A 14,174-nucleotide genomic window follows, 5' to 3' on the forward strand; every position below is an offset into this window, starting at 1 on the left:
GGAAACCCTTAGATTATTTCACTTCCTGCCTGACCCCTGAATTGGGGCATGTTTCCTTCCATTTAAATCAGCAATGATCGGAGAAGACCAATTTGAATTTATCCTTGAATGTGGCCCAAGAAGTGATCTCAAGAGGGAGTGGCTTTCCACTGCTTAAGAGAAGAGTCAGTGGGGTTTATGGACCTGATTTATAGTCAAACCAAAACAGATCAGAGATGGTAATGAAAATAAAAATGGTTAGCTTGTAAACTTCAGTGGCTCCTTCCTCCTGCCTCTGCAGTGCTATTACGGTACATCTAGAAAGGAGGGGTGGGGTGTCTGTGCTCTGCTCATTATGAGTTTTAAAATCTAACACACATGTCTAGAACCACCACCCTTTCGCCCCTAGCCCCCCCCCACCCCCAAGCTTACAAGCAGGAGAGCTGGATTTGCTGGAAGAGTCGCTTGTGAAACTCTGCCTGGAGCACTCAGAGTCACTGAGTGAAGCCATGCTTTCGGAAAACCGGGAAGAGTCTGAATCGCTTGGCTGGTCCTCACCCACACATTGCTTCTCCCCATTGAAGGGCATTTTGTGTCACTCGAGTGTGAGTAAAGAGACAGTACCTGCGTAGACAAATGGACCCTGTGTCAACGCTCTGTGGTATTTCCACTGGCATCACCGATGCTTCTCCCAGCATAGATGGCTTTGCCCACACGTGTCACAGCACTGGAAAGGCCCCGGAAGATAACCTCACCTTTCCCATAGCAGCCCGGCCAGGCCACTAAGCCTGCCTTCCAGAAAAGGCACCCCATGGCCCTGAGTGGGAACGTATTCAGGAGGTACACAGTGTGAATGTGGAGCAGCTCTTAGCAAGAACAGATTCTCTTAAAGGTGTACAGAAGACACACGGTCTCTCTTCCTGGGTTGCTAAACCATGATAAGGTAAGAGTGTAAGAGGATGCGGCACTGGGCCCAGACCACGTAGATAAGAAGCTGGTGCTGTCTTTCGCCATGTGACCTTGGGGAAGTCACTTGCCCACCTACCTAATGAGTAAAACTGGGCTAAAGGACTGAACTTACAGGATTCAGTCTTGAAGATTAAATAGGATTAATCTTAATAAAGTACTTACTATGGCACTCAACTTTTAGCTATTATTACTGTTCCTATGGCTTTGTTTTAAATAAAATATTTTTGAAATCAGCCTCTTTGATTCTTTGTGAGCCTCTGGGGGCAAGGAGAAAACTAATTAAAATCTCTGGCAGGCAAGTCTGCACATTCTCCATTTTCCCATGGACTGTCATCATATAAAGACTAAAGCCTGACCCTGGGTCTGCATTTGACAGCTGACTAAGGACCCACTACCTTCAAAAATCCTGCTTCACAGGTCAGGGGAACAGACTGACGGACAAGGGGACTTACCATGCCATAAAACCAGTCCCTTGACTCTATATACATCCAGTTCTGTTCTAGGACACCAGATTGCCTCCCAGGTAAGGGCAAGGCACTTGGGCCCGGTCACCCTCCAGAAAGGAGATCCTGGGCACATGGGATGCCGTGGCCTTGGCCCAGGAGCCTCAGCTAAGGCCCAGGAGGTAGCTGTCTCTGATATGTGTGGTGTTAGCTGACACAGAGAGGAAACCTGGGCCTGAGGAGGAAGGCCCCTCAAATCCGGAATAGACAAAAATGGTAGTAAGGGTTCACTGAGTTTCTTTAAACCTGAACCAGCCCAAGCAATGAGGTGTACAGAGCTTTGAAAGCTGCAAGAACTTGAAATCACGGCTACACATAATATGCTTGGAAATCTTGAGCAGATTCCTTCAGTGATTCCTTACTTATTTATTGAGTGCTACTGTGCAGCAGCCCTGGGAAAAGTTAACAGTGAATGAGACAGGGTCCTGCTCTCCTGGCTCTCAAGTCCTGTCACCTACAACTGTGTGTGCCAGAGGCCCAAACATGAGAAAAGGGAAAACAAGGCACTGCTAAAGAAGCATGAGGAGAGGCTGCAGGGGACTATGGGGGACTGTAGCCTGTGTTGAGACACATGGTGCCATTTTTTTTATCCCTTGGGTGGTAACAGAGACAAGGATAACCTGAGATGGAATAATTAAAGGTCAAATGTCCCAGGGTACTTGCCCCTGGCCTCACCTAAACAACCTTCTTCAGTCCTGCCAGTTGTAAAAGTGCACCCTTGTTCAACCCATCACTTTCACAAACAGAAGAGCGCTATTTGGAGGCTGCCTATGCAAGGAGTTGAGAAGCCACCAGGAAGCTACCATGAAGAGAGAGTTGCCTTATCCTAGGGTCCCAACACCAACTACCACGAACACAGGCTGTAAGAGAGCCTGGACCTTTGCAACTCCATTGGGGAAATAACCTCCTTTACCACATGCAAACTCGATTCTACTTGAGTTTTTTTTTTTTGCTGTTGTTGTTTATTTTTGACAGAGAGAGGGAGAGAGAGAAAAAGGGAAGCAGAGAGAGGGAGACAGGATCAAAGCAGGCTCTGTGCTGAGAGCGGAGAGCCCACTGCAGGGCTCGGGCTCACAAACTGGGAGATCAAGACCTGGACAGAAGTCAGACACTTAACCAACTGAGCCACCCAGGCACCCCAGTTCTACTTGGGCTTTAATTCGTATCTGCTGGGGGGAAAGGAAGAGGACAGAAGAAGAGGGTCTGCCCTAACTCTTTCACTTCCACCAAACCCTAATCCTAAGTGGAATTCTTGCCCTTCCTGGGTTTCTCTCTCTTTCTCTGCCAACATTTTATGTCTCACTGATGGCATTTCTTGAAAATGCTACCTTCCCCAGGAAGCCTTTACCCTCTGGCCAGAGTGAGTGACACTCTTCTTTGTACGTCTTCAGCACATGTCCTGTATCTCCACCACAGGGCTGCGTCCCTTGTACAGTTATTTCCTCCCACGGCTACTTCTGACTCTCCTTAATAAGGCAGGGACTGTGTCTTATCCATCGCCAGTGTCAGGTACGTGACAAGTATTCATTTGGTGTCAGCTGACTCGGAATCATTGAATCCCATTTGGTACAGCGTCAACCAGAACATTCACAAACTGATATCACTACACACTTGCAGGCCTGGTGCTGCCAAAGTTCCGGCACTGGAGCAGAGAACCTACCCCCTAAACCCATTTTAGTAGGCTTAAGACTCAATATTCCCTGGTCCAGGTCTCACTCGTATTTATCTTGGTTTCCATTTTATTACTTTTTCAGTCATCTCACCATAACAACTGTGCTCTGTATGCTCTGTTCTTAATTTGTCTTCACTTGGGCTGTTTTTCCAAGTAAAGGTGAATAAAAGCTTTCATCCATTGGAATTTATGAACTAGGTTAATAGTTATTATAACTGTCCATTTCAGTTTTATACTCCAGCCGAGCAGCACACTTTGTAGGTTCGTTAATGGTGTTTAACAAGGCAGGAAAGTACAAAGATTTAAAAATAAAAAGATATAGGTTAGGAGTTAGAAGCCTGAAAAAAAAAAAAGAAAAGGAATTAGAAGTCTAGAGTCTGTGGCGCGGGCCTGTCATTAATTTGCTGTGTGAATTTATGCACATCACATCGGCTCTCTTCACCTCATTTTTCTGAGCAGGTGGGCTGGCTATAAGGCCCCTTTCAACTAGGAATTGCTAAAATGCTATAAACCCAGAGTTCCATGAGGCTTGACTAAAAGCTGAGAAATTAAGTGTGCTTACGGCAGGCATGCTTAATGTGCAACTGTGCTTCCTTCCAACAATTCACTGGAAGTAGAGTTTCTGGCACGGGGGATGCAACAGAAAACATAAAAGCTTCAAAATGTTTAGAAACTGTTTGGTTGGTAGAGGCCTCCACAGCACAAATGGGCTTTCATGTGTCGGAAGAAACTTTTCTTTGAAGCCCAAATGCCCATTATTATTCTATAAGGAAACGACTGTTACCTGGAGGCATGCTAATAACGCAAATGCAGAGGGCTGGTGTGAGACTCCGTTTAGTCAGTATGTGGAGAGTGCTTGGCACAGTGTCTGACAGAGAAAACTGGATACAGATGATGGCTATAATTAGCATGATTTGCATTTTTTCTTGTTACTATCATCATCATTTCAGGCATTAAAAACTACTCTAGAGGGGAGAACTGGTTTATCCCACGATGATGAAGGCAGATTCCCCTACAGATAAATTAAGACTGCTAGTTAACCTAGGACAGACCTCTTGTGCTTGTCTGAAATACTAAAGCTAAAAGCAAATGGCCCATCCCAGTGTAAATGCTCTTCTGCAAGTTCCTTCACATCTGTTCTTACTTTTCTTGGTCTCGGATTTCCATATAAGTCATCTGGGGACAAAGCTACTTGACTTGACAGGGCCTTGAGGGTAATTAGACTGCTTTAAAAACTATTTTGGATTCTTAGAACAGTGATAATAAAAGCCGTCTATTTCTTCAAGAGAGGTAATGCTTCTCATGCCGACAGACAGATCTACTTAAATGTCACCACTGGCAGGGGCGCCTGGGTGGCTCAGTCGGTTGGGCCTCTGACTTCGGCTCGGGTCAGATCTCGCGTTCATGGGTTCGAGCCCCGCATCAGGCTCTGTGCTGACAGCTAGCTCAGAGCCTGGAGCCTGCTTCTGGTTCTGTGTCTCCTTCTCTCTCTGCCCCTCCCCCTCTCATGCTCTGTTTCTCTATCAAAAAAAATTTTTAAAAAAAATGTCACCACTGGCAATTACAAAAAAAACAACACAACTTTTCAGAGACATCTCATCCTACCTGAAGGATTTACTCACTGGCCAAAAGTAAAGTCACAGGTAAAAACAGCATATAACTCCAAGCAAAGCCTCCAACACTACAGTGGGTCCCCATCAAGGAGAATAATCACATTTTTCTGCATTGTTCTTCATTTAATAAATTCAGTATTATAGAATTCCATCCAAGACCAATGACTAGGATCCAGCAGATACTTAAACATTTATTGTTGAATGAACAGCAATATGACCGTTGGCATTTTAGAGAGAAGGGAATGGGTATAAGAACACAGATGGAGGCCAAATGGGTTGATTCCTTAGCCTGTGTCCACGCTACCCACTTTGCTTCTTTATTTCCTTTTTGTAGCAAACTCATCTGCCAATGGTGCTGCACACGTTCAGAATTATAAAGATCCACCAGTGACAATGCATATGTCCATGTCCAAGCAGTAAGAACACTGGCTCTGGAGTCAGGTGGGCTGAGTTCTTGACCTAGACTCTTGATATTTACTGACTAGAGAGTGGGAACTTCAGTTTGCCATTTGCAAAATGCGAATAATAATAGATCTAGCTCGTAGAACTGTTGTGAAGATCAACTGAAATAGTCTACGTCAAGTGCTTGAGCTCCTAGTAAGTGCCTGACAGTCAACTGTTATTTTATTATTACTAAAAGATATTATGATTTCCAAACATGTCAATGTCATAAAAACAAGGAAAGGCTGAGGACATATTCCAGATGAACAGAGACTTGACAATTGAATGTAACAGATGACCCCAGACTGGATCCTGTACCAGAGGGAAAAAATGCTATTACTGGGATAAATGACAGCATGGTAACAATACTTGAATCTACTGTCTGTGTAACAATGTTAAATTTACTAAAGTTGATAAATGTACTCTGATTATATATTTAGGAATTAAGGGCCATGAGGTATGCAGCATATGCAACTAATTTAATGAGAGAGAAAAAGAGAAAACAATGAAGCACATGAAGCAAAATGTCAAAGGTGAATATGAGTAAAAGGTAGATGATAGGGAGTTCTTTGTATGGTTCTTACAGCTTTTTCTGTAAGTTTGAAATTATTTCCAAGCAAAGGATTAAAAGAGAAGCACTGAACCAAAACTTCAGGTCTAATTTGGAACTGTCGGGCTCCTGGAGTTTTCAGATTTTGATAGTTCCCCACTGCTGGGATAGGTTAGATACCACCCTATTACAGAAGCTCTTCCAGACCGTCAGACGTGTCCCAATGCGCTTCTTGAACAGTGCCTGGAGAATCGAACAGGAAATAGGCCAGAGCCCTTCAGAAGAGGCAAAATAAATCATTCCTTTTAAGAGCTCATCTCCAGGTGGTTTCCTTTTTCTTAAGAAGTTTCCTGGCAATAGTTCATATTCCTCTGTGATCTGGCCTCTGTCCACCCCATTCCGTATCACTCTCCCCCTAACCCTTCCTGCCACAGACACAATGGCTTTCTTCAGGTTCCCTAGACCTGCCAAACTCCCCATTCTGGAACACTTGCACCTGCTCTTCTCTCCCGCACCACCCCCCAGCGCATTCTTCTCCCTGATCTCCACGTGACTGGTTCCTTGTCATTCAGATTTGAAATTATTTTAATGTCTTTTATTTATTTTTGAGAGACAGAGAGAGACAGTGCGAACAGGGAAGGGTCAGAGAGAGAGAGAGAGAGAGACACAGAATCCAAAGCAGGCTCTAGGCTCTGAGCTAGCTGTCAGCACAGAGCCAGATGCGGGGCTTGAACCCACAAACTGTGAGATCATGACCTGATCCAAAGCCGGAGGCTTAACCGACAGAGCCACCCAGACGCCCCACGTTACAACTTTAAAGTGACCTTCCCTGATATCCACACTCCATCTAAATCAGCAACTAGAGCCCAGAACACTGCCTGGGATAGTGGGGGAGCTGAAGGAACACCGGTGATGAACAAATTAGACCACACTCCTCCTATTCATATTACAACTTGGGTTTTCCTTCTCTCCTGCCTCACTCACACTGCTCATATTCCTTTTACGCAGTCACTTGAAGTACTATAGTTGCTGTTTACATAACTGGTTCCCTCCTAAATTTTAAGCTGGTTATAGGAAGGGCTATGTCTCCCCTTTCCAATTCCAAGTGCCTACCTCAACACATTTCCCAGGCACTAATAGTTCAAACAAGCAAACACAGTTCCAGGGCTTAAAGAAACATTTACATTGTGTAGCTCCATTCTCTTAATGCTCATTGTAGCAAAGAGTAACAATCAGCTAACAGTTACTGTGTGCTTATTATCTCCCAGTCCCCATAAGCATTTTAAGTGTTTATCTCCTTGAGTCTTCATTATAACCTTGCTAAGGTATTGCTATTATTCCTATTTTGTATATGAGAACCTGAGGCTCAGAGATGTAAAATTACTTAGTCTAGGGTTCACAGCAGTGGCAGAGGCATAACTCAAATCAAGGCTGTGGATCTCTAAAGCCCATGCTTTCTATCTCTCTAGGATGGCTGGAGAAAATTTAGTGTGCTATTCATTCTTTCCACTCTCAGTCTGCCAAATCGATCTACCCAACACCACGTGGATACTTACATATGTGGTAATGAGCTGACCTTACCCCAGGGTGGCTGCTCAAAGTGCCATACCGTGAAGGGCATCACTGAAAGAGTCAATTGTCCAAAATAATTCTCAAATCCCCCACTAGAGTAAAGGAAAACCCTCTGTCAGGGAGCCATTTTTTTAAGCACTGCAAAATCCCTAGTTAAAACCCAAATATCATCACAAGTCTTAACTGCTTACAACTAGTATCAAAAACATTTTGAGGCAAACTGTTCAGATTTTCCAGCAGTGCCCTACATGAGGAACAGAACCCATTCAGTTAAGGTTGGTTGGTGGAAATGAGAAATTTCATGAAATATCTAGTGGATGTCATCCTTGAAGACCAGATAAAGGTCAGATGCACAAGACAAGCATTCACATATGTGTAGTAAAGGGCAAGGAGGCAGAGGAAAAAGACTGGGCTCTGGCAATGAAAAAAATTGTAGATGGTGTGGAACATCTCCATCTTCTGCAAAATGCTGCTTTAGAACCAGGCCTGGACAGCAGCGCTGAAAAGTTATTCATATGCAGCAAGACATAAACCACAGAGCAGAGAGACAGGTTCCTGCCCCATTCAGCTAGAGAATACTGGTCTTCAAAAATCAGAGTTAACAAAGAGCTAGATAAAAGCCAACAAGCCAGTCATTGTCTAAGAAAACAGACGTGCGGGCAACACGTAACATTACAGCATCAGGGGGAAGGATTTCTAGGCACTTTTCACACTTGGAAACACTTCTCCTCATACCCCTGGCTGGCCTGTTGTAGTACCTATGCTTCCTCCTCTGGGGGCCTCAACCCCTTGCAAAATGGCATTGAGCTGCTTCCCCACGTGACTGAGTATCTTCAGCCCAGGGCCACTGCATGTGAGGCAACCTCCACCCGCTGCCAGTGATGTATGAGATCCCTGGAGGCAAGAGGGAAAGGCAGACAGGGAGCCTCCTAAAGGAAGAAACCACTCCATTACCTGATTGTGGCTGGCAGGTAGCAAAGAGCAAGGTCTCTGGCTGGGGCTGGAGACGATGGGGTCCGCAGGGATTTGGGGGCTGAGGGTCCCACTGGGGACAAGGACAACTTGTCTGGTTTCTCAAGGTTAAAGAAACAGGACAACCACCTAAGACAATTATTTCCCAAACTTCAGTCATTTGGGTACCACTGTTGACACCTTGTTTCTACATCTCTACCCTAATTTGTCAATCACCTCTATCTAGACTAGATTTTTGCATTTAAATACCTTTATTTTAAAAGGAAACTTTAGATCATTGCGAATTCGCTTGTTTAGTGGAACAGCTTTTCCTAATACTAACGAAAACACGTAACCATGTTCGTCCACGTGCCACCTCCAATCTGCACTGTTTCCCCCGGTGGTGCCACCCAGAGCAGCAGTTTTGGGAAGCACAAGCCATCCCCGAGAGGCCAGGGGTTCGAGCCCGGGCCTGACTGGCATCTCCCCTCTGTTCCCCGCAGCCGACAGTAGAGGGACGCCCCAGGAGTCTGCACACCCCCACAAGCCGAGTCCTCCAGCCTCCCCCCGCCCCCCAGCAGCACGCTTCCTGTCAAAACAAACCCTTGGGGGAGGGGACGGCTGAGGCCAAGCAGAGTGCCTGGGAAACCCCGGCAACAAAACCCAAACACACGCTTCGGGCCGCCCCCGCCCCCACCGAGGCCCGGCTAGACCACCCCAGATGGGCTGGGGGTCGCAGGCGAGGGGGGGCCCCCTCCCGGGTCCCGGATGGTGGGAAGCCGTTAGCAGCGCGGTCGCTGGCACGGGTCCAGCAGGATGTAAACAGCGACCAAGCGGCCGCGACCCTGCCGCCTCCGGGGTCCGAAGCCCGCGGCCACCCTGACACCCGCCACGGCCACTCAGTGCCCGCGCCCCGCTCCCACGCGGGACGGCGGTTCGAGGTCAAACAAGGAGATGGGGGGAGCAAGAAGCGGGGCTTTAACGCCCCCTGGCAGCCGAGTCCCAGGACACAGTTCCGTGGTGGGTTGGGGGAGGCCCTCGGTTACCCTGGGGCGAGATGTCCCCGTCCACCGACCCTGGCTCGTCACCTCAGAACCGGTGATGCCCTCCCCGGGATGGATACGCACCGGGTCTGGCGCGGAGACAGGCGGAGAAGAAAGGCGACTGAGTGGGCCTGGGTCAGGATCTCTGGATGTCCCCTCAGGGAGCACTGATCAAACACCTCAAAAACTCACTCACCAATCCAACAACCCCCAGGTTCCCCTTACCCCCCCCCCACCCACGCGGTATTTAAAGGGCCGGGAGGGACTCCGAGGAGGCAGCCTAGGCGTAGCAGTGTAACTGACGAGAGGGTGAATACAGACCACCGGAGAGGAGAAAATCCAGGTCACTTCAGGCTCTGATAGCAGAGTTCTGACAGATCTGATTTACTATGGTATATTTATCCTCATGTTCGGATGAAAGAGGCCGAGGAGAGCTTGGATTGACCAGGCTTTGCATGCCAGAGGAAACAGCTCTCCCCGCCGAGGGCTTCGAGTGGTGCAGTCCGGGGACCTGCTAGGGGCGGGGAGAAAAGTGTTTACGGAACTGGGGCAGCCGCGCCACTGGGAGCTTCTAGCGTTGGGGGCGGAGCTGTCGGGAGCTGGGGGGCGGGGCCTAGAAGGGGGGGCCGGGGCCGGGGCCGGGCGGAGCGGGGCGTTGGGGGCGGGGCTAGGCTGAGAGCTGCTCTGCTCCTGGCTTCCGTAAAGCGCGGGACTGATCTGGGGTCCTGGGCGCGTGGATAATGTAACAAGCTACCCCTCACGGGTGGAACTTCTACTCGAACACCCCTCATGTAAACGGGGCGATCTAAATTGGGTGCCCACCATCACGCCTTCCGCACAGACACAACCCAATAGACAACTGGGCAAGCGCGTTCCCACGCGCGTCAGCAACCAACCGTGTCACCTACGTTTGTGTCTGCACCTCCACATAAACACCGGCCCAGATTTGCATATGGTTGGACTGAAAGATTAGCTTCTGGGAGTCACACCCACCCAGGCTCTCTGAAGAGGTAAACTTCGTGTGCACGCAGAAGATAAAGCATCTCACTTCCTCTAGAGTTCTTGGCAGCACCTCTCCGTTTCGCCATTGGATAATGTAAATAAGTAGTCCAAGGGTGGGCTCTGTTCAGTTCTTGTGGGTGTGCCTCAGGATGTACAGAAACAACATTTCCCCGACCGCAGGCATAAAAACCACGGTGTCTTCTGTAAATTGACATTCCTTGGGAGATGTAGTATCATGTAGTGAATTTTGCATAGGCTGAAGTATTTCAATTTCGTGCTGAAATCATGTCTGAGTTGTGGAGGCAAAACTGAACCAGACAGGCAGCGTTTTAAAGGATAGAAAGCCAGTTATCCTCGGGGCTCCTGGGTGGCTCAGTTGGCTAAGCGGCGAAGTGTCGGACTCGATTTTAGCTCAGGTCATGATCTCGGCAGATTGAGCCCAGGGACCAGCTCTGTGCTGACAGCGAGGAGCCTTCTTGGGATTCTCTCGGGATTCTCTCTCTCCGTCCCTCCCCCACCCTTTCTCCCCCCACCCCTCAAAAATAAACAAATAAACCGCTTGGATTGTCTTTCCCTCACTCTCTGCCCTTCCCCTCTCTGTCAAAAATAAATAAATGTAAAAAAAAATAGTAAGAAAGCCAATTATCCTACATGGAATAATTCAGTATTACAACATGGACTTGTTTGGGGTTCAACCCTGGCTTTGACTAAACTACCCATGAGATCTTGGTCAACGGATAACAATGATAACTATCTCATTGGGTTATGGAACTAAATAAGCAGGTGAAGTGCTTAGAGCTGTACACAGCTCTAGTCACTGTTAGTTATTGAAACTATTAGGCAAATCACTTTACACAAACTTGGCTGATCTTTGTATTTGTGTCTCCTTATGCCACTCTCTCCTCCCTTCTAAAATATACAGCTTGATACAAATAAAGAGATTAAGGAGAAAATGCTGTTACCACCCATAGATTCATTCTTGTGAACATGCTCTTGTTTGTATTGTTTGTTGGAATCAGCAGTCAGGATAACAGAAGCCTCTAATTTCAATTCTTGCCAAATAGCAATCATCACCCTAAAAATTCCGTAATAGATTAACTAAAAACATCTCCCCAACTTTTGGACACTGTGACAATGACACATTGCAGTTTTGCTTCTTTTGTTAGCTTTATAGATGCTTGTTGAGTCTTATTTTTGTGTTTTTACATAACTTGGAGCAGGTGAGCATGAGTCAGGAAAGTTGTCCTGTCTACCTGGTGACTAGCTGCCTGACCCTAGGCTTGGCACTTATTTTAAAGCTCAAATACATAACTCTCAAAGCCACAAGGAAGTATTTTTTTTGTCCAAGCAGATGAGTCAAGTTTCAGCATGTGTGGAGCGAGAACCTTAAGGGGGAAAGGGTGGAGTAACCTCAGTGACCCAAGCTCAGAGAGGAAATATCTTGGAAACACAATTGACTGTTAACTTTGACAGATGGTCATGGAGGGGAGCACTTGTGGGGAGAAGCACTGGGTGTTATAAGGAAACCAATTTGACAATAAACTATTATTAAAAAAAAAAAAGTTGCTGTCTGGAAACCTTCCAGTCAATTCCCTGGCCAACTGGCCTCAGTCTGGCTTGTATATAAAAGAAACTTTGAAAAAAATATAGTACTATAAAATATTGGGCAGTTCTCTTAAAAAAAATGAGGTTTATATCACATTCTTGCTCAAAGAGCTCAGGCAGTCATGGAATAAAAGCCTCTTTGCTCAGATTATGGTCATGACCTCCTGGGGGAAAAAAGGTCTAAAAGGCAACCTCTTTAGTAAGTAAGCTTTTTATTTTGACACCTGATTTTTCTAACATTCCTTTTTGAACTACTTAGAAAATTCGTAGTAATGCAGTTCGTTTACCACCTACAAATTACACAAAAATCTATATCTGTTCTGTTGCCTTTGTCACATGACTAAGGGCTGATTAAAATGATTGCTGGATGAAGACATAGAAATACTCATTTTCTTTTTACGCATCTTATGTCTGAGTTTTAGATTATAATGAGTCCTTTAAAAAATCAGAAAATCCCCGAGTGTAATTTTAATATTGACTTGCAACTTCTCAGCATTTAACTTGCATGGTGGTGCTGCATCTTGTGCCGACTAAGCATGAAGTAAATTCAGCTATATGTGCTCAGATAGAACAGGGTGCAGGGTGCAGGACAGAATAATTTAAACACTGGCAGTGATTTTGCTCCTTGTTCTTTCCATGGGAGTTGTGAGGCTTCTCTTCCTAAGTTGATCTCAGTTTCCAAGCTTCTCATTAGGCTCTAAGCTTCTTACCCAGGGCTGGCTTCTTGGGTGTCTCAAACTGTCCCGATGCATAAAGCCCTATACTTGGAAGAACCTTATACCCAGTTTAATACTCTGCTGCTGCCATCTTGAAATTCTTCATAAGTTTTCAATAAAGAGCCCACATTTTCATTTTGCACTGGACCTTGCAAATTATGTAGCTGGTCCAGATCTCACCACATGGAACATCAGTCTAGAGTTTAAAGGTACTTGTTTCCCATAGGCATGGCACTTAAAGTTCAAATACATAACTCTTAAAGCCATTCACCTGTTTCCAAATACAAATCAATTATTTTCTCTAGTGCTCAGTTAACGATGTTTCAATGCCACGGGCAAACAGAACAAAACAAAACTGAGTGTATCCCAGGTCTTAAGGCCCATCAAAGGACCTATGAAAGATACTTTTGACTGCACACTGCACATAATTTTGATGTTAGGTTCTCGCTTTGGAAACTAACCTCCTCACATAAGATATGACTCCACTGCAGTAGAAAAATTGATTATATGGAATCCCATCTCTTTTTCTTTCCCCCCTACATCTTAAGGTGCTAGAGAGGACTGAAAAGCAGTAAGGGTTGGGGGGAAAGGCAATAGAAGGTAGAAGGAAGAAAAAACAATTTGGCTGATATAAACTGGTGACTAAATTTTCAAAATTTGACTGCACCTTCTCATCGGCTTTTGTCATTCTTTTTCTTTTGGTCTTGAAGATAAAGGAGATTTAGCTCATTGCCCAGTTTTGGCTGTTTCTCAAAATGTTGGTTCTTGATTAAGTTTCCAAAGCACCAGAAACAGTTCTCTCCACCCTGACTTCTCTGAACTGAATTAGCATAAAATTGGAGGTTACTTCTCATTTCAATTGCTTGTATCCTCACATCTAGATACAGATGCAGACCCTCTATCCTCACTAAAAGGAAAAGCATTTTTGGTAAGCACCTGCCCCCCTTCACTCTCCATGGGCCCCTTCCACTTACCTGGAAACCACTGTTGTCCCCTGGAAAGCAAAGAGTGAGGACCGGGACTGAAGACAAGACTGGGCAGGGAGTAGGAGGGGCCAAGGAGAGGTGAAGCTCTAAGGAGCACCTATGAGAAACCAAAGAGGTATTGGCACAGAGCCCTGGCCAACACAGTCCTTGTTTGTGCCCCACCTCTGGGCCAGCAGGCTGTCACTCTTTAAGTGCCTGCCTAGTTTGTCCAAGCATAGATGAATATTCATGCCCCCATTTTAAAAATTAATTGGATGCTATAATCATTGGACCCCTGTACCTGTGTCACAATTTCCTGTAACTCCCCCTTCCCAAACTCATAAAAGGCCCTGCCCCGCCTTTGTTCGGGGCTCACTCCTCGTGGATCCAGTGTGTTGTTGAAGTCTGTGAGCCTGAGTTTAGGCTGGCTGGGCCTAAATTCGTAATAAAGCCCTTTGCTTTTGCAATAAATAAATAAATAAATAAATAAATTGGAATACCCAGTGGGGTACAGGAAGAACTTCTGAAATAAGAGGCAAAACCCAGAAGATAGAAAGGAAATGATTAAGAATGGGACTCCTTAAATAGACTGC

The 14,174-nt window shown here is 46.0% G+C and overlaps 1 protein-coding gene across 4 annotated transcripts in view; it reads right to left on the minus strand.

Annotated features, from left to right (window-relative positions):
* Nucleotides 1–9,782, minus strand: part of TCP11L2 (t-complex 11 like 2) — a 41,454-nt gene extending 31,672 nt beyond the window's left edge. Inside the window, exons 1-2 of one of the 4 annotated variants that reach the window (XM_029954174.1) lie at nt 9,615–9,782; nt 412–603 (exon numbers count right to left, since the gene is read on the minus strand). In XM_029954174.1, the coding sequence (XP_029810034.1) occupies nt 412–568 (157 nt within the window). In that variant the 5' untranslated portion in view covers nt 569–603; nt 9,615–9,782. Of the gene's footprint in view, nt 1–411; nt 604–7,283; nt 7,521–9,377; nt 9,517–9,614 lie in introns of those variants that run through there. The other 3 variants (XM_029954173.1, XM_029954175.1, XM_029954176.1) reach the window with 3 other exon arrangements.
* Between the last annotated feature and the right edge of the window lie 4,392 nt (nt 9,783–14,174).

The sequence above is a fragment of the Suricata suricatta genome, chromosome 10 (assembly GCF_006229205.1).
Source record: "Suricata suricatta isolate VVHF042 chromosome 10, meerkat_22Aug2017_6uvM2_HiC, whole genome shotgun sequence".
NCBI classification, from domain to species: Eukaryota; Metazoa; Chordata; class Mammalia; order Carnivora; family Herpestidae; genus Suricata; species Suricata suricatta.